This window comes from Diplodia corticola (assembly GCF_001883845.1).
Source record: "Diplodia corticola strain CBS 112549 chromosome Unknown scaffold8, whole genome shotgun sequence".
In the NCBI taxonomy this organism is placed as follows: domain Eukaryota; kingdom Fungi; phylum Ascomycota; class Dothideomycetes; order Botryosphaeriales; family Botryosphaeriaceae; genus Diplodia; species Diplodia corticola.
The window spans coordinates 592501-615871 of NW_017971487.1; the positions used below are offsets into that span (position 1 = coordinate 592501).

A 23371-nucleotide genomic window follows, 5' to 3' on the forward strand; every position below is an offset into this window, starting at 1 on the left:
TGAAATCTCCATCGTCCCTTTGCTCAAACGCTCTGTTGTCCATTTCAAAATCTGTAAGTGATGAGCGCGAGGAACTTTGCTACCGGCGCACCTTTTTTGAGTCATTAGAGGAAGGGAATGCAAGTTTCATGTCTATTATCCTTTTTCGTTCCTTCGTTCCGTTCCTTTTGTTTTGTTCTCGCGTCAAAATACAAGAGTGATGGATGGAACTGAAGTAAGTTTCAAAGAAATTTCGACAAGCACCAGGACCATCAGGGAGCTATATACCTCATCTGCTACGTACACAAGAAGGAACCGAAGCAAGAGAAAGAGGGAAAGGGGTTGGGTGTTTTGCTTCAGAGCTTCTACGACGATACTTCTCCTCCTCCTCCAACAACCAACCCGAGCTCAAACACCCAAACACCCCACACTCTCTAGATCTACCTCACTTCGTCCTTCTTCAATCACACACATCAAGCCTTTCTGACCGCGCTCCCGGTATCCCTATCCCGGCCCTCGCGATCGAAGACCTTCAAGAACAGCTCCAGCCACCTCGCCTGCCGCCTGTTCAGCGTCTGCGGACCGGGCTTGCGCAGCAGGGCGTTGACGACGTCGCGCACGCGCTGGCGCAGCACCTTGACGACGAGGCACGTCTTCCAGTCCCTGACGGCGAAGCGCAGGCGGTTGCCGTCAAGGGCGACGACTCCCGCGTGCAGGCGCGCGTCGGCATCGCTTGCGGAGCCGGCGAAGAGGGCGAGCGGCACGTCGTGCGCGACCGACGTCGAGTGCGCGTTGTACAGCTTGCTGGCGCCCGACTGCATGATGTGGTAGTAGGAGAGGTAGCGCAGCGAGGTGCCCGGCGGCGGGTGCTTGTTGACCGACGTCGGCGCGAGTGAGACGGACTGGTTGCTGGCGACGTTGCGCCACCCCTTGCCGTCGCGGGTGAGCAGCTTGGGGTAGAAGGACCAGGCAACGACGGCGGAGATGAGTAAGTCGTTCTGGGCGTTGGCGTTGGCGGACGCGAGGACGGGGACGAAGCTGCGGCTGCGCGATGAGGGCCTGTAGCGGTTGAGGGCCTGGCGCTCCTCGGGCGTGAGGGCGACGAAGTTGGCGTCGGCGAGCGAGCTGAGGAGCTGTGACTTGAGGTCCTCGATGTTGGCCAGATTCTGCCGGCTGAGGAAGTTCTTCTGGCAGAATTGGAATTCGGATTGCCCCGGCGTCGTGCATACCTTGCGCCACGTCGAGTAGGCGTTGTACGCAGTCAGAAGGTCGGAGTCGCCACGCCTGTAGGCCAGCCGGGCTAAGTCTGCGCGCTGTCGCTGGCCAAAGGGGGCTATGAACGGGTCCTTTGAGGAGAGTATGGCGGCAATGGTTATGGCCACGTCGGCGCAGCCAAATATGCTTGCAAGAAGCGCGAGTTTTCCAAGATTGGCATCGAGAGGAAGCTTCGCCAGCTGCCTCCCCAACGGTGTTAATTCCTCGCTTGCGGTCAAAGCATCCACTTCGATCAAGGCGTCAATTGCCCTCCTGATATTCTTGGTTGACGGAGGATCCAAAGCCTGCGACAGGGTTGGCTCGATATCGCCAAGCTTGCAGATCTTGACACGCATGACGAGATCCTGCAGCGATAACCGGAGCATCTCTGGCGTTTGCTGCTCGGCCATAAGTTCATCGTGTCTATATTTTGTGAATAGGTGGAAGCAAAGGCCTTCTTGAACACGACCAGCTCTTCCTCTCCGCTGCTTAGCATTGGCGCGCGCGATGAATGACTGGATCAAACGGGACAACTGTCTCCTCTCGTCGAACCTCATCTCCTTGTGTTTACCGGTGTCCACCACGCAGGTGATGTCCGGAATTGTGATACCAGTTTCCGCAATGTTGGTGGCGAGCACAATCTTGCGCACGCCGGGCGGTGGGACCAGGAAAGCTGCCTGCTGGTCCTCGCTCGCGATTGTGGAATGCAACGGGTACACGAGCCAATTCTGGGCAAACGACTCGTGACCGACAAGCATGTCATTCAGTTGCCTGATCTCCGCAATACCGGGCAGGAACACCAAGATCGCTTTGCTGAACTGGGTGTAGCCAGGATCGTACGCCACCCTCTCGAGCAAGCGGATGATGAGCTCATAGTCGATTCTGTACTCGTCGTATTCTTTGAGGGCATTCCGAGTTGCGGGACTGTAGCCCTGGAGATTCCCCCCAGTCCCGGACTTGTTGTTTTCAGCGCTGTCATCATCGTCCTCAGCGGCCTCTTGGTCAGCATAGGATGTCTTCTGGGTTTTGACGTCGTAGTGCGTCAGCTCAATGGCGTCTTCCAGGAACTTTGTCTGGACAGGGAAAGTGCGGCCTGGAACAGTTACGATGGGAGCACCATCCAAGTACTTCGAGAAGCGATCTGCGTCGACGGTGGCACTCATGAGAACCACTTTCAACTCAGGGCGACGGACCATCAGAGCCCGAAGAACAATGAGCAAAAAATCCGTATCGATGCTATGCTCAATTAGCTTCGACGTCTCTGCAGTCGAACCATGAAACTTACCTCCGCTCGTGGACCTCGTCTATTACTAGATGCGTGATGTCGTTCAACCCTTTAGAAGATTCAAGCATACGCAAAACGATACCGACGGTGGCATAGACCAAACGTGTTGACGCTGCCGTATGGGACTCCAAACGAATAGCATATCCAACCAGAGATCGGGAAGTACCAACGTCACTTTTGTTCTCGCCCAATTCTTCACTAACACGCTGCGCCAGAGAAATGGCAGAGATACGGCGAGGTTCGGTGCAGTAAATTTTGCAGGGACGGCCGTTGGATAGCTCATGTTCGAGGAGAAACGCGGGCAGCTGAGTACTCTTGCCACAGCCGGTTTCACCGCAGAGAATGACGACTTGGTTCCGTTCAATGGCCGACATTGCAGCCTCCCGGAAATGCGTCATTGGCAGTTGAGACCTTGCGGTGAGCATGCGCTGATACGATGGCGTTGATGTTTTTCGTCGCCACATCTCTCTCAAGCGCTCCGAGTCATCTTCAGAGATCTCGTTGGTGCGTATTGGGAGATTCGACTCCCCATTACCATCTCCCACACCCTTGCCGCGTTTCTTGAAGCCGTTCATCAAGACAACACCATCCTCGTCCTCTCTTTCGAGCGTTTCGTGGACGATACCGCGAATATCCTTGACCATCTCCCGATCCTTTTCATCAGTAATGTTCTTCTGCGCCTCGGAGAACTCTGCCCAGAGATCCCTCCAAGCCGGTGGAAGCCTCATGTAAACTTTTTCCTCTTTGGAAGAAACCGAGAAAATTAAAAAGAGCGCAACGACAGAGACGTATGCCTCACTCTGTTGGGTCCCTGGAGTTGCCACTTTAATCATAGTAAAGGTGGTGGACCGTGGTCCAACCTCGCAATTAATATCAGGGATTGCTGAAGCATCAATAGACTCTTGATCCTTTGTCCAAGTGATTGTCACGGAATGGCGGCTTGAGTACGTGGTGGGTGAGACGTGCTTGTAGGTTAGACGTACTCCGGAGTCTCTGTGAAGTGAGTGAGCATGTTGTTAACGTGGGACTTGCGATCAGGTAGACAAGACGAACCTTGCGCGACAGGCTTCTTCCAATATCCTACGTGGGTTCATGCCCGTGGATTTACCAAAATCGCGTATGGTAGCTGACACAGAGTCCCCAGTAGAATCACCGGTCGCCAGGGGCTGGTTGTCTCCTGGTTCAGCTGCAAACATCCCTCCGAGGAGGCCATCGCCATCATCCGCGTCTTGTGTTAGAACATCACCGAATGCAGCAGCCTGTTGCATGATGTCATCGGCGGCGTTTGCGTTGTTGGATTCTGGCTCTGCTGAGCTGTCCGGTTCCTTAGTTCTAGTCTCCTTAGGGCGTTTCGGTTTACCGGATGCTTCCCGAGCCAGTTCTATGCGTATCGATGCCCACTTTTCATCAGCCTCTCGCTGGTCAAATAAAGCGTCTGATTCGATCTGCTGAATCTTGTTCTGAAGCTTTAGAGCGCCTCTTGGCAGCGAGGTCGGCTTTTGAACGCCGCGAGGCTTCTTAGTAGATTTTGAACGAGAATTAGCTGTAGCGACAAGGTCCGGATTAACTTGGAACAGGCGAGACTTGGCGCTAATATAAGTCTCAAGCAACTGATCCGGCTCCATGTCGCTGTCAAGATCGCTGACCTCGAAATCTCCTTCGGATGGAGCAGGGTCATCAGCTTCTTGCTGAGGGGGGCCTGGATTTTGCTTGGATGCAGGGACCCGATCAGAAGCAGGCGTCCCTGAGCGTTTTGGAGAATCTGAGCAGACCACGGTCAGTGGACTGGTATACGCGAATTTCCCAACAAGTGCAGAACGAAATCTTAGGAAGACTGGAATACAAGATCAAGAACCTGGGGGATTGTTCGTTTCAACGGATCCAGGAACCGGCCATCTGTGCGTTGGAGTGTCACGGGAAAGAACCAGACATAGTCTACTAGAGCCTACGTCTACTCAATGGCCAATGTAGTGATACCTCGCGCGGAAACGACAGTCCCGTGTACAAGTGGTCCAAGTCTAGTATTCCTGGTACAGGTGGCCTCCAGCTGCTGCTCCAATGATATGCGCAAAGATCTGACGGTGACAGGCGGCCGTGGCGTGAAGGGGGACGAAAGTAGAGATGGTAGAACTTACTGGACCTTGAAGAGCTACTGGTGTCAATCGCCGGCGGCAGAGCCTGGCTTTCGTAAGGCGGAAGTTCCTCGGAGGAGCAATTAACGGCAAACCAATCCAGACATTCCTGGAGGCCCCAGATGGGGGTGTTGGTATCGAAAGGTGGCGGGTTCCGGCAAATAAGTTGCAGCATCTGGCGGACTCTCTCTTTCGAGAAGCCCATGTCGACCAGAGTCTGGCTCAAGGTCCACAGGCGGAGCACAGCGTCTTCCTCGGAAAGACTGCGGATAGAAAACTTGTGCTCCGGGGAGGAGAAGTCTCCGTTTATCTCATCCTTTATAAGATCCAGGATCTGGGCCGCGAGGTCCTGCGGCAGCCACTCACGGGTGGGCAGATACTGGGCCTGGGTGCGGAGGACACGGCGGTCCGTCTGGATCCGGGAGATGTGGCGCGAGGACTCCTTGCGGACCTTCTGGGCATGCTTCTCCACCAAGAACTGCAGCTCGTTGCGCTCCAGCTGCAGCTCGAGCTCCTCCGGGCTGAGCTGGTGCAGCTCGCGGGGCGCAGGGGCGGCGCCGGCAGGAGAGGGAGCGGCATCGGCAGGCGTAACGGGGGTGGCGGGCGTGGCAGCGCTGCCCGTCTCGGAGACGTCGGCGGAGTCGAGCTTCTTGTCGACCTTGGGCTTGCTCGCGATGGAGGTGGTGGCGACGGCGCGCGCGGGGTTGGCGGCGGGCTTCTTCTTCTTCTTGGGCGCCATGCTGGTGCAGGAGTCGCAGGGCGTTGGAGTGGAAGAGACGGTGGTCGGGGTCGGGTGCAGAGGCGGCGGCGGCAGCGGCAGCGGCAGCGGCAGCGGCAGCGATGTCATCGCCCGACAGCCTCAAGATCTGCACCCGCGTAAATCTGACACCACCTTCCTCACCCGCGCAGCAATCCCCGCGCTGCAACTCCCCGCGACCGTTGCACCATGGCGGAGGTCAAGACCGACGGCGCGCAGGGTCTTGACCTGTTGGCCCTGCGCAAAGACATCCTGTCCAGCTCAACCAAGCGCCGCATCGCCAAGCTGCGGCTGGTGGAGCAGCAGCTGCTCGACCACTGTGCGTCCGCCGAGCTCCAATTCCACCGCCCCCGCTGACCTCCCCGCAGCCATCGCTCCAGCCGACGCCAAGGGCTTCCTGCTCATCCTGTTCGACACCTACCCCCTCTACATTGACCGCCCCTCGCGTCAAGCCGTGCACCAGTGCCTCCGCGCTGCCGCCGCGAGCCCAATCGCCGAGGAATTGGTCGGTGGCATTGCCAAATTCCTCCACGCCGAGTCCGCCAAATCCAGCGTCGCTGCCGCCAATGTCTTCAGCCTCGTTGAATGGTGCTCCATACTGCTGCAGGAGTTCGGCGCGAACGACGCCTTGTGGAACAAGTATGGCCTCCACGTCGTGGCCGCAGACGCCCTCTTGCTGGAGGCCTGCCTGGGCTCCCATGGTCGCGACGGCCTGAAGCACTCGGCGCTGGTCGTCACTCGCCGTGCGCTTCGCCGTGTCTTCAAGAACGAGTCCATTGGCAAGGATGCCATCCAGTCGTCCGTGGCAGCACTGGCCGCCAAGGCCAGCACCCCCACCGCACGCAACGCTGTTTTCCTGGGCGTTGTCGCTGGTGTCTGCTCAAGGATAGACGCTGCCAAGCCGGTGCTGGAAGAGAAGAAAAAAGATTACTACGCATACTATGTGCGGGAAATTATTGGCTCAAAGACGGTGCTGCCCAAGCACATTGCGAATGGCTTGTATGACTTCTTCAGCGTCTTCACCACCCTGGAGGATTTACAGAAGGAAATTATTCCGCCGGCTGAGAGAGCACTGCTGAGGGCACCAGAAGTTGTTCTCAACGGGCTTCTGGCCCCCATGCTGCAATCCCTCCCGCAGGGCCTGGATCTCTCCGAGGTGCTCCAGAAGAACCTGCTCAAGCCTCTCCTCTCGAGCGTCAAGTCCACGAATGCCACCATCAGGGCCGGCGCCCTATCCACATTCGAGGCAGCCGCCGCTCGCTCCGCCGACGATCAGGTTCTGGACAAGATTGCCGACGAGGTTCTGAACCCCCTGAAGCAAGGAAAGGTGACGGTGGCAGAGCAGAAGACCATTCACGCACAGATGCTCATCGCATTGAAGAGCTCCGAGGCCCTCGCTAAGAAGATCCCCGCTGGTCTTGGCCCTGTAGCTATCAAGGAACCCAACGAGGTGGCTGTTGGCGCCGAGACTCGTGCTATCTCCAAGCACCTAGCTTTTGCTCTTACTACTGGCGGCTCAGCAGAGTCCGCTGTCACCGATTCGTTTGTCAAGGGTCTCGGTGACAAGCGATTGCCAGTGCGAAGGCTCTGGGCGCTGCGTATCGGGGAGCTGCTCTGGACACTTGAGGAGGAGCAGGCCAAGCAGGCAGGTGTTATTTCTTTTGTCCAGGCTGTCGTTCAGAAGCTTTTCGACTCGTGGCAAGAGGTAATCAAGAACCCAATTCCTGCTGTGCAAAGTGGTCTTGTCACAGTCGCCTACATTGCCACTGCTTTTGGCCTTTCAAAGTGGAACAAGATTGAAGACGAGAAGATCAAGGCTGTGCTCACGAAGGCTTCCATTGTCAAGAACGTCATGATGGCGGAGCCCAAGCCCTCGTTCTTGCTCAACCACAGGGTGTACTCCAAGCTTACTACAGAAGAAGACCTGGCTTGGGGTCTTCGCGCGCTGGCATCTGTTACTGATACAATCACCGAAGGCAAGGAAGACCCGTCCATTGAAGAGTCGTGGTCACAAGCCTTTTTGTACTTCACTTCAGCTGCCGGAATTGCCCCCAGTGTGCGTCAAGAGGCGATACGCTCACTCTCCAAGGCCTACGCTCGCTATCCCGCCCGCATTGCACACATCGTCATCAATGGTCTCTGGCAGTGGCGCCGAAACGTGGAGTTGAACGAAAAGGACACCGCGGCCACCTCCTCCAGGACTGGCAACAATGAGCTTTATCTTGCCTTGCGCGCGATTTGTCTTACACCTGAGGAGCAGAAGGCCCTCGAGGTTCCCATCGACAACGCAACGCTGCGCTCGCAGCTGGTTAGTCTGCTCGTGCTAGCTCGGCCCCAGCTTCTGCCTCGGGTGTCTTGGATCGATACCTGTCTGAAGACTGGTGTTGATCCTGGTGAGCTTGTCAAGGGCGAACTTGACAGCTGTGTCGAGACTATCATCAATGCGACCAAGGTGAGTCGCCCGTGATTGGCATTCGACTCTAATTTACTAACTTTGCCACACAGGGAACCTCTTCCATCCATACTCCTCTTGTGAGGCAAGGCGCTTACTCTGCCTGTGCAGACCTTGCCTTCGTCGCTCCCGAAGTCGCGATCCCTCGGCTTGTGGAACAGATCAAACAGGATCTCGATCCAAAGCAGCTCGAGAACATTGGTCCCACTGAAGCAGCCATATTCCGCACTCCAGAGGGCACACCATTCATCGACGTACTTGCCAAGCAACAGGCTCGGGTTCCTTCCAAGGGTGATGCAGACTACGACACATGGAAGTGGGAGCAAGAGTTACGAGACCAGATTGCCTCGAAGAAAGGTACACAGAAGAAGCTGACACCAGACGAGCACGCCAAGGTCAAGGCACAGGTAGAGAAAGAGTCCAAGATCCGCCAAGAAGTCGCTGTCGTTGAAGCCTCTCTCCAACGTGGTGTCGGTACGATCAAGGCGCTCGCAACCGGCCCCCCCACCGAGGCAAACTTGTGGCTTGGACCGGCCATTGATTCAATTTTGCGAGCCATGGATGCTGGTGCCGGCCTTGTTATTGCCGATGCCGCTACTTCTGCGTACATCGCTTGTGCAGAACGCATATCGCCCAGACTAGGCGTGCACAAGCCGTTCTTCGGCATTGCTACTTTGCGGGCCATGAACATGGCATTCCTCCCGGATGGACTTGCTGACGAGCCCCTTGGCGACCTTGTCACCCGATTGCTTTACCGCACGAGATTCCTGAGCGAGCAGCGTCCACTTGACAGCATCTCCCTCATCTACATTCTCCCCTTGGTTTTCCTGGTGCTCGAAAATGGTGCCATCGATAGAGCAAATGATGAAGAAGCCGACGAGCAGATCGTCCTTGCTCTGGAATTCATTTCTTTCCACACCAACTCATGCTCCGAAAAAACACTTCCTCGCCGCAAGCTCTTCTCCACTCTCATTTCGTCCATGCAGAAGTTCACGCAGCACTTCAAGGTTCTCAAGGACTGTTTGATGGACCTCTGCAGAGGAATCGGGTCTGATCTGAATGCCGAGGAGACCTTGGCTGTCACGAAGGGTGCTATTGTGCCACAGGTTTCTGTCAGGACTTCCGTCCTTCAGGCAATCGACGAGGAGGTAGATATCATTGATATTGACTTCTCGGAGGACATCTGGCTTGCATGCCATGACGACGTGCAAGAGAACATCGACCTTGCAAAATCCATCTGGGAAGCGAACGGCCTCGAGCTTCCTGAAGATGCCGCCGTCAAAATGCTTCCGTACCTTCAAGCTACCGACAAGCAGCTTCGTAGGGCTGCAGCACGTTCCCTCTCTGAATGTGTCTCCATCAAACCAGACGTCTTTGAAGGCACCATCAAGCAACTTCAAAATATCTACAAGGAGATGGCTAAGCCAAGGCTACCTGAACGTGACAGGTACGGCATGCCGATCAAGAAAGATCTCACTGATCCTTGGGAGGCGAGAAACGGTGTTGCCTTGGCATTCCGCGAGCTTGCCAGCCAGTTCCGTGAGCAGGATTTGGTGCCTTTTGTGTCCTTTATGATTCAAGAGGGCCCTCTTGGCGACAAGAGCGCCGGTGTTCGCGATGAAATGGTTGAGGCGGCGGTGGCCATCATTTCGCAGCGTGGGCAGCTGAAGGTGGAGGAACTCATGGAACTCTTTGAGCGTGCCCTCGAGGCACCCGACCAAGGAAATGAGGCCGCCGACCTGGTCAACGAGGCCATCATCATCCTTTACGGAGCCCTCGCTCGCCATCTTCCTTCTGGCGACGACCGTGTCCCCAAGGTTGTGCAGCGCCTTTTGCAGACGCTCAGCACCCCGTCCGAAACTGTCCAGTATGCAGTTGCCGAATGTCTCCCTCCGCTTGTACGGGCCTCGGACGACAAAGTCTCCGATTATGTCCAGCACGTCATGGACGAGCTTCTTCAGTCAAAGAAGTATGCATCCCGTAGAGGTGCAGCATATGGTCTGGCTGGTATTGTTCGTGGCAAGGGTCTCGTCCTTCTTCACGAGAAGCGTATCTTGTCCACGCTCAGAGGCGCGGGCGAGAACAAGAAGGATCAGAACGCAAGACAAGGAGCTTTCTTGGCCTACGAGCTACTTGCTCTCATTCTCGGCCGTATCTTCGAGCCCTACGTCATCCAGACCGTGCCGCAACTCCTAGCAGGGTTTGGTGACACCAGCGCAGATGTCCGCGAGGCATGCCTGGACGCAGCCAAGACGTGTTTCGCTAATCTGAGCTCGTATGGCGTCAAGCAAATCCTCCCCACTTTGCTTGAAGGGTTGGATGAGCAACAATGGCGTAGCAAGAAGGGCGCTTGCGACTCTTTGGGTGCCATGGCCTACTTGGACCCGCAGCAACTTGCCATCAGTCTTCCTGAAATCATCCCACCTCTGACTACCGTCCTCAACGATTCCCACAAGGAGGTCAGAGCTTCGGCAAAGCGGTCTCTACAAAGATTCGGAGAAGTCATCAGCAATCCCGAGATCAAGAGTGTCGTGGACATTCTCCTCAAGGCTCTCAGCGACCCCACTAGGCACACGGACGAGGCTCTCGAGTCCCTCATCAAGGTCAATTTCGTACACTATCTCGACGCACCGTCGCTCGCACTTGTGGTCCGCATTCTTGAGCGTGGTCTGGGCGACAGGTCTGCCACCAAGCGCAAGGCTTCCCAGATCATTGGCAGTCTGGCTCACCTGACGGAGCGGAAGGACCTCATCTCTCATCTGCCCATCCTAGTCGCTGGTCTGCGCGAGGCTATTGTCGACCCCGTCCCCACAACCCGCGCCACGGCCTCGAAGGCCCTTGGATCTACTGTTGAGAAGCTCGGCGAGGATGCCCTTCCTGACCTCATCCCCAGCCTCATGGCCACTCTTAAGTCTGACACGGGTGCTGGTGACCGGCTTGGATCCGCACAAGCACTCAGTGAGGTCCTTGCTGGTCTCGGTACAAGCCGTCTCGAGGAAACTCTGCCGTCCATCCTGCAGAACGTTACTAGCTCCAAGCCCTCTGTTCGCGAGGGCTTCATGTCGCTGTTCATCTTCCTGCCGGCATGCTTCGGTAACAGTTTCTCGAACTATCTCCAGAAGATTATTCCGCCGATTCTTGGTGGTCTTGCCGACGATGTTGAGTCAATCCGTGAGACTGCTCTCCGTGCTGGTCGACTTCTCGTCAAGAACTTTGCCACGCGCGCCATCGATCTCCTGCTACCTGAGCTCGAGCGGGGTCTTGCGGACGACAGCTACCGCATTCGTCTCAGCTCCGTCGAGCTTGTTGGAGACTTGCTCTTCAACCTCACGGGTATCAGCAGCAAGACCGAGCAGGATGAAGACGAAGAAAGCGCCAGGGAGGCAGGCCAATCGCTACTCGAAGTGCTCGGCGAGGAGAGGCGCAACAGAGTCCTTTCTTCGCTCTACATCTGCCGTTGCGACACTTCTGGCCTCGTCCGCACGGCGGCCATTCAAGTGTGGAAGGCTCTGGTTGCCTCTCCTCGCACTCTTCGCGAGCTCATCCCTACCCTCACCCAGCTCGTCATCCGCCGCCTTGCGAGCTCCAACATGGAGCAAAAGGTCATTGCCAGCAACGCTCTTGGCGAGCTTATTCGCAAGGCTGGCGAAGGAGTGCTTGCTACGCTCTTGCCTACGCTTGAGGAAGGTCTCCAGAGTTCCACCGACACCGACGCCAAGCAGGGTATTTGCATTGCCCTGCGCGAGCTCATTGCGTCTGCCGCGCCCGATGCTCTGGAGGAGTACGAGAAGACGCTCATCTCGGTGGTGCGGACGGCATTGGTCGATTCTGACGACGACGTCCGTGAAGCTGCTGCCGAGGCATTCGATGCTCTGCAAAAGATCCTTGGCAAGAAGGCAGTCGACCAGGTCCTTCCCTTCCTGCTCAACCTGCTCCGTTCGGACGAGAATGCTCAGAACGCCTTGTCCGCTCTCCTTACCCTCCTTACCGAGCAGACGAGAAGCAACATTATCCTCCCGAACCTGCTGCCTACGCTCATCGCCTCGCCTATATCTGCCTTCAATGCTCGTGCTATTGCTTCTCTTGCAGAAGTGGCCAGCTCGGCCATGGCTCGCAAGCTGCCGCAAATTCTCAATGCGCTTATGGACAACATTGTCAGTACCAAGGACGAGGAATTGCGGAAGGAGCTCGACACTTCTTTCGACACGGTCCTGGTGTCGGTCGACGAGTACGACGGTCTCACCACCGTCATGAGCGTGATGCTAGCGCTTGTTAAGCACGATGACCACCACAGGCGTCGGGCGGCGGACCTTCACCTGGCCAAGTTCTTCCAGGCCGCCGAGGTCGACATGTCCCGCTACTACCCCGATCTCATCCGGGCACTGCTCGTGTCCTTCGACGACAGCGATGCAGAGGTCGTCAAGGCGGCTTGGACGGCGCTGAGCGCGCTGACGGGCCGGCTGCGCAAGGAGGAGATGGAGTCATTGGTCATATCCACTCGCCAGGTTCTACAGCAAGTCGGCGTGGCCGGCTCGAACCTGCCTGGTTTCAACGTGCCAAAGGGCATCAACGCCATCTTGCCGATTTTCCTGCAAGGTCTCATGAACGGTTCAGCCGACCAGCGGACCCAGGCAGCTCTTGCTATTTCGGATATCATCGATCGCACGAGTGCCGAGTCTTTGCGCCCATCTGTCACGCAAATCACCGGTCCTCTGATTCGTGTTGTTTCAGAGCGTTCGGTGGAGGTCAAGGGTAAGTTTCGAGTCCGCTGTCCCGTTTTCTACTCAGTCCACTTTTAACACATAGATCTAGCTGCCATCCTTTACACGCTCAACAACTTGCTTGAGAAGATTCCGACGTTCCTCAAGCCTTTCCTGCCGCAGCTGCAGAGGACTTTCGCAAAGTCCCTGGCCGACACGTCGAGCGAGATCCTCCGGATCCGTGCTGCCAAGGCGCTGGGAACACTCATTACGCTGACGCCACGTATCGATCCTCTCATTGCCGAGCTCGTCACTGGGTCGAAGACGGCGGACCACGGGGTCAGGACGGCAATGCTCAAGGCGCTTTACGAGGTTGTCAGCAAGGCGGGCGGCAACATGAGCGAGGCTTCGCGCAACTCGATCCTCGGCCTGATGGATGCAGACATTGACGAGGCGGACGATGCCATGTCGATCCAGAACGCACGGCTGCTGGGAGCGCTCATCAAGAACCTGCCTGCCGAGACGGCAGACAGTCTTATCAAGAACCGGGTGCTCACGACTTCGTACAACAAGTCGTCGGTGCTGGCGATCAACTCGATCTTGCTCGACTCGCCCGAGACGCTCACCGAGAGCCGCGGCGAGGAGACGGTGGCGACCATCGCAAGCGGAATCACTCACGCCAACGCCATGGTGGCGGACAACTGCGTGCTGGCAGCAGGCAAGTACCTGCTGACCGAGTCGAGCAACAAGTCGTTCGACTCGACCAAGCTCATCTTCGAGTCGCTGGCGCAGGTGATTCCGCCGGGCAACGCGGTCGACACGCGGCGGCTGTCGCTGGTCGTCATCCGCACAGTCAGCAGGCACCACAACGACCTCGTGAGACCGCACCTCGCACTCCTGGCGCAGCCCGTCTTCGCGTGCGTCAGGGACATGATCATCCCGGTGAAGCTGGCGGCCGAGGCGGCATTCCTGGCCATCTTCGACGTGGTGACGGAAGAGAGTGCCGTGTTTGAGAAATACATGGCCGGCCCTGGAGCGTCGCTGGGACCGGGACCGAAGCGGAGCATGCAGGACTACTTCAAGCGCGTTGCGACGAGGCTGGCGGCGCAGGCGAGGGAGAGGAAGGAGGCCGAGGGCGGACAGGGCGGATTGGGTCTGAGCAGCGATGAGATGGAGGACGAGCGTGAGGTGTGGTCGGTGGGCAGGGTGGAGCTGGGTGAAGGTGGATTTGGAGACGATTAAGGGTGTAGTAGGTAACGAGCCTTGTCGTGCAGTTAGCTCGCGACGCAGAGAAAAAAAAATATATTGCGATTTCCTGGCGATAATCATGGATAGCAGCGGGTGAGGCGGGAGCGGAAGGGGCGGCGGGGCGGGGAGTGCAGAGCTAGCTGGTGGCATCTGCTCTGGGCTGGGCTGGGCTTGGGTGCAGGCGCAGGCGCAGGCGCAGGCGCAGGCGCAGGCGCAGGCGCAGGCACCGGCACAGGCGCAGGGAGCTGCAGCGCAGCTTAATTCGACATCACCTCCGAACCCGCCGCCGCCGCACGCGTGCCCTTTCATCAGCTCCACGACGCGCCGTCATCGACTGCACCGCGAACCCATCGGATCTGCGCCTGCCGTCACCCGCGCTGGCTGCCAGACCCCCCGCGCGCCCTCCCCCGAGGGACTGAGGCCCACCGTTCAGCGTGCAGCCTGCAGCGTGGATGCGCCGCCGCCCACACCACCGCGCCGCTGCCGCCCCCCGCGTCCAGTAGAGCATCCGCATCCCCCATCCCTCCGCCCCAGCCATGGCGAGCATGACGCGCTCCGAGTCGGTCGTGGACCCGTCGTCGACGCCGACCCTGTCCGCAAAGACGCTGCCCGCCCTCAATGGCGCCTCCTCATCCTCGGCCTCGGGCCCGTCCGCGCCTGGCGCTGCGCTCACGCCTCTCAAGCCCGGCTCCAACCCCAAGCAGAGCGCCCCGCGCATAGACATCGAACCACTGTACACGGCCCTGAAGGCGCAGATCGGGGAGCACTGGGCTGCATACAAGGAAGCCATCTCTTTGTTCGTGTTGGGTGAGTGAGTTGCTGTTGCAGGAGAGAGCTGTGTTATCCCCGTCTGCTGACACGTCTGCTCGCGCAACCGCAGGCCGCCTCAACCAGCAGGAGCTTGGCCGCCGCATAGACTGGTTCATCGCCGTCGACGCCGCCCGCGAGCACCAGCACAACCAGCTCATCGCCGCCATCTATGCAAATACCACGCGCGACCCGCCCGAGCCTGGCGTCGCCAGCTGGGTCAGCGCCAACGACAAGCCCAGCGCGACGAGCAAGCCAAGCAGCGGCGATGCTGCCGAGCTGCGCCTCAAGACCGAAGTCAAAGAGCTGCAGGGTCGCGAGAGGAAGCGCCTCAAGGCCATACCCGATGTGAGTTGCCGCTCTCCTGGCAGGCCGTGAGAGAGAGAGAGAGCTGTGTGCGCTGACCAGATCCGCGGACCCTTCACCAGGACCCGGCAGATTATTTCACCAAGGAGCTGCAGGAGTACCACGCCGCAAAGCAAATATCATTACCAGACCCCGGCACCGCGTCGGCTGCTGGCTTCAGCAAAACCAGTACGTCAACATCCACACTCTCTTGCTGTTGGGCCGACAGAAACGCTGACTGGCGCAGATTGGGACCTTGAGATTCGGAAGCGCTACGCCCAACCGCTCTGCACCGAGACGTTCGAGTTTCCGGATACGGCTGCCATCGACGCGCGCATGACCCCCATATGCTACGAAGAGGGCATCGCGTCTGGGCCGTCGGCAGACGCAGCCTCTTTCATGAATATCGCGACCGAGACGTTCATCAAGGAAGTGCTCTCGAACATTCTCGGCCGCGTGCGCAGCAATGGCGACGACTACATCAAGACGGCATCGTACAAGAAGCAATTACAGCTTGAGGAGGAGAGGTGGCTGCAGGGCGAAGTCCAGCGCAACCCGGCTGGCCTGCTTCCCGTCGAGGTCGAGGAGGGCAAGAACAGAAAACCGCTCAACATGGGCGATTTGCGCATTGCCGTCGAGCTCGGCGACAGCTACCTCGGACAGGTTCCGCTCATCACAGCCGGTGTCATGAACGCCCGTTATTATGACGGTGAGAGCTACGATGCAGAAAGGATGGACATCGACGACTACCGCGCGTCGACGAACAGCGCCGTGGCTGCCCGCCTGACCAACGGAACGGCCGCGAACGGCGTGAATGGCGCCACCACCAACGGCGTACCTCACGATCCGGACGAGATGATGATTGACGACGACTGGGGTTGGCAGGGCGCATCGGCAAAGGATCGCGAAACACTCAATTCCGTACTCGATGACATATTGGCCGTAGGTCAATAATCGGGAGTTTCGCGCGACCGTCGAAAATAAAAACAAAAAGGTTTAACGGAAGAAGAGGAAATGAGCAACGAAATGGGGAAACCCGCAGGAGCCCACGCCTGTACTACTACTATTATTTTTTTTCTTCTCTGCACATTTGCTGCGCTTCATCATTCCGACTTCGGCTCTGTGGATGAATATTCCCCCTCCCCTCCAAACCTCGGGTCCCTTCGAATCCTCGAACTTGTTTTTTCCACGGCTCGGCGCGGCACAGCATGTATCTTTTTCTCTGCGTAGACAGTACCTCTCGCACGAACACCCCTGTCTTGACATGCTTTTTCTTTTCTTCTCCCCTCCCCTCTCGAAGTGCATGTTTTCGCTGAGCTTTCTCCCCCTCCTCCCTCTTGCTTCTATTGTTTTTATTGGTTCCTGGCATTTCTGGGGTGCATGCGTAGGGGCGTTCTTTTCTTTTTTTTTCCCCTCTCTTTCTCTTTCTCTCTTCTTTTTGCTTCCGTATCAGTGGTGGTGGCAGCAAAGTGAGTGGTGTCTCATGATTGAAATGGATGCTTGGTTTCTCGTCTATTTGGAGGATAGCCAAGCAACAATAGCAGCGCGAGAGAAAGGAACGGGGGCGGGAACAGATGGCTTGCTTGGTATCTGGTTGATATTCTCCTTGGCTTTGGGGTTGCAGGTTGGTCTGGGCTGGTAAAGGGGCGTTTCTTTTTTGGGGGATCTTTCAATTTTGGATCACGGCTACGGTGGTGGTGGTCATCGTGGTTGTGGATATAAACAACAAATCGCTTCCGGTCTACGGAGGGCTGGTTGGATTGCGTGAGAAGGGGAAAAGGAGAGGAGGATAAAGTTGGGGTGGTCGGCGAGTAGAGGGGGGACGAAGGTGGTTGTGGCTGGTAATCCATTTTCCCTAATTCTGATACCCAAAATGGAAAGCGAAGAAAAATATCATATGTCCAACAGCAATATACTTCTGGCGCCTGCTTCGTTGAGAAATGATGTGGTCTTGCTTCTCGACCTGTCTTCCATGTAGGAACCTTTTACTCTTTGAACGGCTTTAATCTCAGGACTCTGACTGAATGGCTTTCTTCTTTCACAACTGACAAAATTTGTACAGTGCACTACAGTACGTGTCGTCGCTAACAGCGTTTGAGAGGTAACTCGCCGTTACCGTTCTCATGCCTTTGAGCTCGGGAATGGGACTTGCAGTCATATCGCAACCAAATGCACTGGCACGTTCTGCGCCGCTACTTCATCCTCTTTGAACAAGAAATATGCCTACCACTGCGAGGCACGCTTGGATAAACATAAACAACATACTAATTGATTTTGGCTCAAGGGAATTCAAGATAGGCAGTCCTAATCTTGGCCTGCAGCATTGACACGTCACCAGAGGGGAGCAAAGAAGTATGAAATTCTCATCGTAAAAAAGTCTATTCCCATGTCTAAAACAATCATCCGAATCTCATGACACAGCGCCAATTGTCTCGGCTCCAAGTGCTGGAGAGGTCGCCCCATCATTTTATTCCTCACATCGACGTGAGGGTTTTCTGCCTGCTGTGCGGCGCCTGTAAAAACATGAAGTCATAAAGGTGAAGAATAATAATGGTGTTTATCAACCACAGTCGTGAGTTTACTGCTTGATGCTCTCGAGCATGGCCTTGGGGTCGCGAATGCCGGCGTTGTTGCCCTCTTGGACACGCTTGAGAGTGAGCGCAGCGATGAGCGCAGCACCGACACCGGAACCGTCTTCGGCGGGGACAATTTCGATGGGGTCGCGCTTGCCCTTGGGCCAGTCGAAGACCTCGCGCAGGGCCTGGGCGCCACGGGCCTTGAAGTGTGGGTACTTGTTGAACACGGAGCCATCAGCACCGACGTGGCACTCGGTCCAGCCCTTCTTCTTGCAGATGGCAGCGACACCGCAGGCAGAGAGACGGGCGGCACGGGTGCCAATCAACTCGGCCAGGCGACGGCAAAGCTCGAGCTCGGGCTTGTTGAGAACAAGGCCCAGCGTGTTCTGGAACAGGTCGGCAGTCTCCTGCAAGTTCTCCCAAGGATCCCTGTTTCAATGTTAACATGGCGGCTTTCCTGATGCACAAGAGACAGGGACGACGACTTACTCCTCAATGGTAGCCAGGAACGAAGAGTCCATGGTGTAGGGCTTCTTTAGCTTGCTGACGTCCTGGCCCTCAAACATGTGGCAGTGAGGATCATCGTGCAGGTCGAGAACGACCAAACGGAAGACCTCGCCCAAGTACAGACCAGCAATCATCTTCTCAAACGACTGCTGGCCGGGACGAGGAGATTCCTTGTCGATGATGATGTCGTACTTGGTACGGGGCAGGACGGCGTGCTCGTTGTCGAAAGCACCCCACTCGCAGTTGATTCCCATGAGGTCCTTGGGGTTCAGGTTCAGATGGTCAAGCTTAGGAATGGAGCCGCAGTCCTCCATGTACGCGGCGTTGCAGCCAGTGCCGAAAATGCAGCCAATCTTCATGCGGGGATCAGTGTAAGCAGAGGCGATGAGAGTGCCGGTGGTATCGTTGACAAGCGCAGTAACGTTGATGGGGACGCCCTAGAATTGCACTGTCAGCTTTGCTTTTCTGAACCATGGCAGAGCAGACCAACCCTCTCCTTGAGTGCAGCGGCGAAAGGCGGAACGACATCCTTGCCCTCGACACCGTCAATGTCGAAGCCCTTGGTCCAGCGCTGCAGGACACCGTGGTCGATGTAGTCCTGGCTAGCGGGGTAGGAGAAGGTGAAACCAAGAGGAAGCGACTTGATGTCCTCGCCCTCGTGGTGGTACTCGACGAACTGCTGCAAGCAGTCGGCAATGTACTCCCACAGCTCCTCAGCGGAGCCGGTCTTCAGCTCCTGGGGCATCCTGTACTTGGACTGGATGATGTCGAACTCTCCCTTCTCCTCGGACAGGCTGACCTCGCAAACACGCAGGTTGGTGCCGCCCATGTCCAGAGCGAGGTAGGTGCCAGTCTCGTTGCCGTCGGGGAAGTTCATGACCCAGGTGGGGATCATGGGAATACTGCCGCCCTCCTTGGACAGGCCCTTCTCAAGCTCCTTGACGAAGTGGTTGGTGATCTCCTTGAGCTTGTCCTGGCCAACAGTGAACTGCTCCTCCAAGCGCTGGATGGTCTGAAGGAGATCCTTGGGCACATCGGCCATGGAACCCTTACGGGACGGCGGCTTCCTGGGACCAAGACCGACCATTGTGGCGGATTGGTGTTATCGGGGTGGGTAGGATGAGGTGCGGGGTATAGGTTGGCGGGAACGGCGCAGAGGGGTCAGCTTCTGCGCTCCGGTCTCGGGTCCGAGGTGAAGCGGTTGTGTGGACGCGGGAGGCAAGGCTTTAAATAGTGGAGGTCAGCGGAAGGTCTGCGTGATCAAAGAGTTTGCGATGTAGGCGTGAGCTCAGCTGAGCGGGCACAACTCGCCGAACAGCGTCCGCGACAAGCGAAGTCGCAGCAGGAGCGAGCAACGGGGCTGTCGGGAGGGCAAGAGCGACGGGCTTATGTAGAGGAATGGGCGACGGGCGGGTGCAGGCGGGTTGGAAGGGTTGGAAGCTGCTGCCGTCACCCCCGCTGGCCCCACGCAGCCATTGGGCGCAAGGCGGGGGCGCTGGAGGCGGCCATTGGCCAGGCGGGAGGGGGCGGAACGACTCGGAGGGCGCGGAGAGGGGCAGGGCGAAGGATACTTACAGAGGCGGGTGGTGTTGGGCGGTAGTGGCTTGTGGGCGAAGGATGGAGGAGGAAATTTGTGGACGGCGGGCAGAGGAGGGCAGTGGTTATGACGCGCGCCTGCTGCCGGCGGGGGTCTTGCTGCGGAAGAAGGTTCCTGCGAGCGGCCGTGGACTACCTACTACTACTAGCAGGTCCACTGCGCTGCACTCGAGGCTCCACTCCAACGTCACTCGCCCCCGTTGGCCGGCTGCCTGGACGGGCCGGTGCTGATAGTGGCGGGTTCACGGTTGGTGATGTTGTTCGGCCAAAGCCGACGGCGCGCGGGGCCCGCCCTGCACCTAGCACTACCCGGTCGAGTGCTGTGCAACGCCGTGTGGCTGCATGTCGAGCGTGCAGTAGATCTGCATTGGATGATCCCAGGCCGGAAGCCGAGAAGAACATGGAGCCTCATGCCATGCATTTCCACATTCGCATGCTGATCCCTTGTCCAATCCTCACGTGACACCGCACTGCTCTCGTGCGCCAGGCCAGCGCACCCTCGACAGCCCCGAAGGCGATACGCTTGGCCCCGTCCTTTTGCACTGCCACTGGAAGTCGCGCTGGGACGTCTGCGGATGCACCTCTTCCCCGCAACGTGTGCAACCAGCGACCACTGCCGAATCGGGCAGTTGCCTTTCCTGGCCGGGCCCTGCACCACGAGACTGCCACACCACACCGAGTCCAGGCCCCATGCAACGGACCGCACAGAGGACTCCAAGGTGCTTGCCGGTCTCGACATGGCCTGCTCTGTATCAGAATATCCAGGCCGACGTGCGAGCCCGGGTGCATCCACGGATGTCAGGTGCACTCACACTTGCAAGAACTCCGCGACTGCTGCGGGCTTCCAGGCTTCCAGGCTTCCTCGCACCGACGCCTCGGCCGACGCGTGTCTGAAGGTGCTGCCTGTCTTTCTTGACGCGTCTGCTGCACGTGGCCATGGTCCTATGGCGAAGTGTCTCGGCCCGCGCCTTCGGCTCTGCGCCCGCTGCATCGGCATGCCGATTTTGCCCGCCCGCCAGTTGAAGCCCGCTGCTTGACTGGAGCATATTTCAGGGCTAAATCTAGGGCTTGGCGACGTCTGTAGGCTGCCGCCTGCTGGCGGGCGCGGTGTTGCTGCGGCATACCCCGAAGCTATCCCGCAGGGTGACCATAATCCAATCCGCCATGTAAACAACACCGCGTCCCCTCCACACGCGCCCCCACAACAAAGACGCGGCTTGCCCCGCTGTCGCTTGACTCTCAGCCACAACTCGCAAGCTGCCGTCCGCCTGCGCGTCGCCAATCACGACAATTCACATGCGGGTTGTGACACAGACCCCAACGCACGCACACACTGCTTGAAAGGACGGCCTGATCCTCTTCAGAATGTCTGAAGACACCGCTTGTACGCTGGGCAGCGTCATCAAAATGCCCATCACCGATCAACAGCCCGAGAACGAGCAGCCTCTCACGGTACTTCATAAAAGCTACCTCTCAAAATTGCTTCACTCTTCTACTGATCCTGTGGCCGGACCCAGTGATCCTAACGAGCCCTGCACCAAGACTCCCATGTTTGTGGGCGACAAAATTCGCGAGAGCCTCGACGTAGAAGATCTTCTGAACCTTCGCCTCGTCAACAAGGCTGTAAAGTCTTGGGTCGAAGGACAGGACTTCGACTTCTCTGCTAAGGCCTTTACGACCCTGCACCTGAATCGTCGACTCTACAACCGACTTGACGAACAGCTTTCGCTCAAGGCTCTGCAGAACATCGCCCGCTTCTGCTCCCACTTCGTGATCGACCTTGAAGACATGCTCAATCCCGTGTCTCCTCTCGTCTATGCTGGAGTCCCGGTTTTCGACACGGAGAACAAGTCAATCTGGATGCAGCTCTTCACAATCCTAGGCTCGATATGCACGTTGAAAATCTCTGCGCCCGGCCAGCCAGACTGGCACAGATTCGGATCTGGCGAGGCTCTTCTTGAATCCATCCGCGTCGCTCTGGAGGTGACCCTGCCGGCTGGATTGCGTGATATCACGCTGTCCCCCATCAACGCGACCGGTCTCCTGCACTTTCGCTGGCGCGGAGCCGCCTTCAAGGAAACCACGTGGATGGCCGAGGCTTTTTGGAGCCGTCTTAGGACCCTCCACATCGACCTCCACAATCCTCTTCCATACTACAGCAAGTCGAACCAGAAGGACTTCACAAAGGCGCTTCATGACTACCTGGGCAGCTTCTCCCATTCCCTAGAGATTCTCCGCTTCTCTTGGATCGGAACCGTTGGACCGAACCCGCTCCTACTCGACCTCCGCTACGGCGGCCACAACTTCAGCTCTCCGGCGATCAAGTGGTCTACTTTGACCACACTTCATCTACAGAACATCCTCGCGCATAGCGAGGACCCCGACGTTCTTATGAGCGCTCGCTGTCCCAATCTCCACACTCTGAAGCTGGAAGACATACAGATGTTGGAGAAGTTCGAGACCATTCACTTAGAGGAAGACAACAAGAGCGACGACAATTTGGAGCACGTGATCTCCAGGGATGGCAGCCCAGTCCTCTTCTCAATCTCTTCGGAATAGGTGCACATTTTGCATGGGGAATGAATTGGATGCGTTGCCATGGGCACGCCGAAGGGATAGATAAGCATTGATCAATCCCATCAGATATTCCAGGCACGGCATCGCCATGGTCTGATACTCATTTGCACCCCATGAATGACGCCCTGTGGAATGCTCTAACAAATGCGAGTACCTTGATGATCGATCTTCAGGGAATTACGGAGCGTCTTTGCTGCCAAGTTTGGTGGCTAGACTAAGGCAGATTCCGCTTGCGAAGATCCATAAGACTCTTCTTCGTTCTCTCTCTGTCTGCTCTTGTTTCTACTCATACAGTCTACGGATCAATTTCGTTCGTTGATATAGTTGTGTGGCTGACCTGCGTCATCAACCGTTTGCTGATTTTCATCTAACCTTTAATGTCTATGGGGAGGCAAGGACGCTGATGATCTGCAGGGCGCTGGCGCGCAATGCTTTGCGTTGACGCCGTTGTGTTGGTCCTCACTTTAGGTGCTTTCTCCCTGCCCGATCTAATAGATCAGCATTCCCGAGGGCATGGGTGGACGGGGCTAATGCGGGACGGTCCGTTTCACCGCGTCTATACTTACTACCTGTATAAGTGGATAATTAGGACGATAAATCTGCACTTTCTGTAGCGTCAAACGGGCGAACGGCAGTTTGGGAGTGTTGGTTTCAACGTTTTTTGTCATTGTATTTGGAGTGTCCGAGGAGAATTTGTGGAAGTGAAATGACGAGAGACGAACAGCTGGTTTGTCCCCCGTTGGCTGCAACGGTCCTGGCCCCTGTGGGGCTGCCAACACAATCCATTCGACTCACAGTATAAGGGGCGTAACAACGTGGGGACAGACAGGTTGCAGGTGCTATCTGCGGGCTTGTTGGACATAGTATGCCAGGTTGGTAAGGATGGCTGGTAGCCTTGTAGTCATAGTGCCATGGCGGATATGCGGGGGCCGGCTCCCCTCCCGGGACCCTGCTTGACGTAACCGCGGGCGAGCCGAACCACTTTCCGCACCACAACAGCCTCAATCCTCCGTTCCCCGACGTCTCCGACAAACCTCCCATGCCTGCAATGTCTACTTTCAGCCGAGCGCCGAGGTGCGAGACGGGCAGTTCTATTCTCATTCGGCCGTCTCGGTGTATACTGAGGATGCCGAAGCGCGAGCTGTCCCCCCCCGCC

The 23371-nt window shown here is 57.2% G+C and overlaps 5 protein-coding genes across 5 annotated transcripts; 3 read left to right on the forward strand and 2 right to left on the reverse strand.

Moving 5' to 3' along the window:
* Window positions 1–452: 452 nt before the first annotated feature.
* On the reverse strand, window positions 453–5497 carry BKCO1_8000193 (helicase associated domain-containing protein; the record flags this gene model as incomplete). The annotated part of the gene is made up of 4 exons (XM_020279295.1): window positions 453–2469; window positions 2519–3511; window positions 3572–4280; window positions 4654–5497. 4 exons carry the CDS (start codon window positions 5495–5497, stop codon window positions 453–455), a joined length of 4563 nt encoding a protein of 1520 aa, XP_020133217.1.
* Window positions 5498–5596: 99 nt separating this feature from the next.
* BKCO1_8000194 (translational activator gcn1) lies at window positions 5597–13801 on the forward strand (the record flags this gene model as incomplete). The annotated part of the gene is made up of 4 exons (XM_020279296.1): window positions 5597–5726; window positions 5776–7859; window positions 7913–12611; window positions 12672–13801. The coding sequence occupies 4 exons, from the start codon at window positions 5597–5599 to the stop codon at window positions 13799–13801; spliced, it is 8043 nt and encodes a 2680-aa protein (XP_020133214.1).
* Window positions 13802–14343: 542 nt separating this feature from the next.
* BKCO1_8000195 (transcriptional co-activator) lies at window positions 14344–15913 on the forward strand (the record flags this gene model as incomplete). Its single annotated transcript, XM_020279297.1, has 4 exons — window positions 14344–14614; window positions 14688–14962; window positions 15043–15148; window positions 15207–15913. The coding sequence occupies 4 exons, from the start codon at window positions 14344–14346 to the stop codon at window positions 15911–15913; spliced, it is 1359 nt and encodes a 452-aa protein (XP_020133213.1).
* Window positions 15914–17537: 1624 nt separating this feature from the next.
* On the reverse strand, window positions 17538–19129 carry BKCO1_8000196 (hexokinase; the record flags this gene model as incomplete). Its single annotated transcript, XM_020279298.1, has 3 exons — window positions 17538–17964; window positions 18025–18479; window positions 18533–19129. 3 exons carry the CDS (start codon window positions 19127–19129, stop codon window positions 17538–17540), a joined length of 1479 nt encoding a protein of 492 aa, XP_020133216.1.
* A 1874-nt stretch (window positions 19130–21003) lies between these two features.
* Window positions 21004–22197, forward strand: BKCO1_8000197 (uncharacterized protein; the record flags this gene model as incomplete). The annotated part of the gene is made up of 1 exon (XM_020279299.1): window positions 21004–22197. The coding sequence occupies one exon, from the start codon at window positions 21004–21006 to the stop codon at window positions 22195–22197; it is 1194 nt and encodes a 397-aa protein (XP_020133215.1).
* Window positions 22198–23371: the final 1174 nt, after the last annotated feature.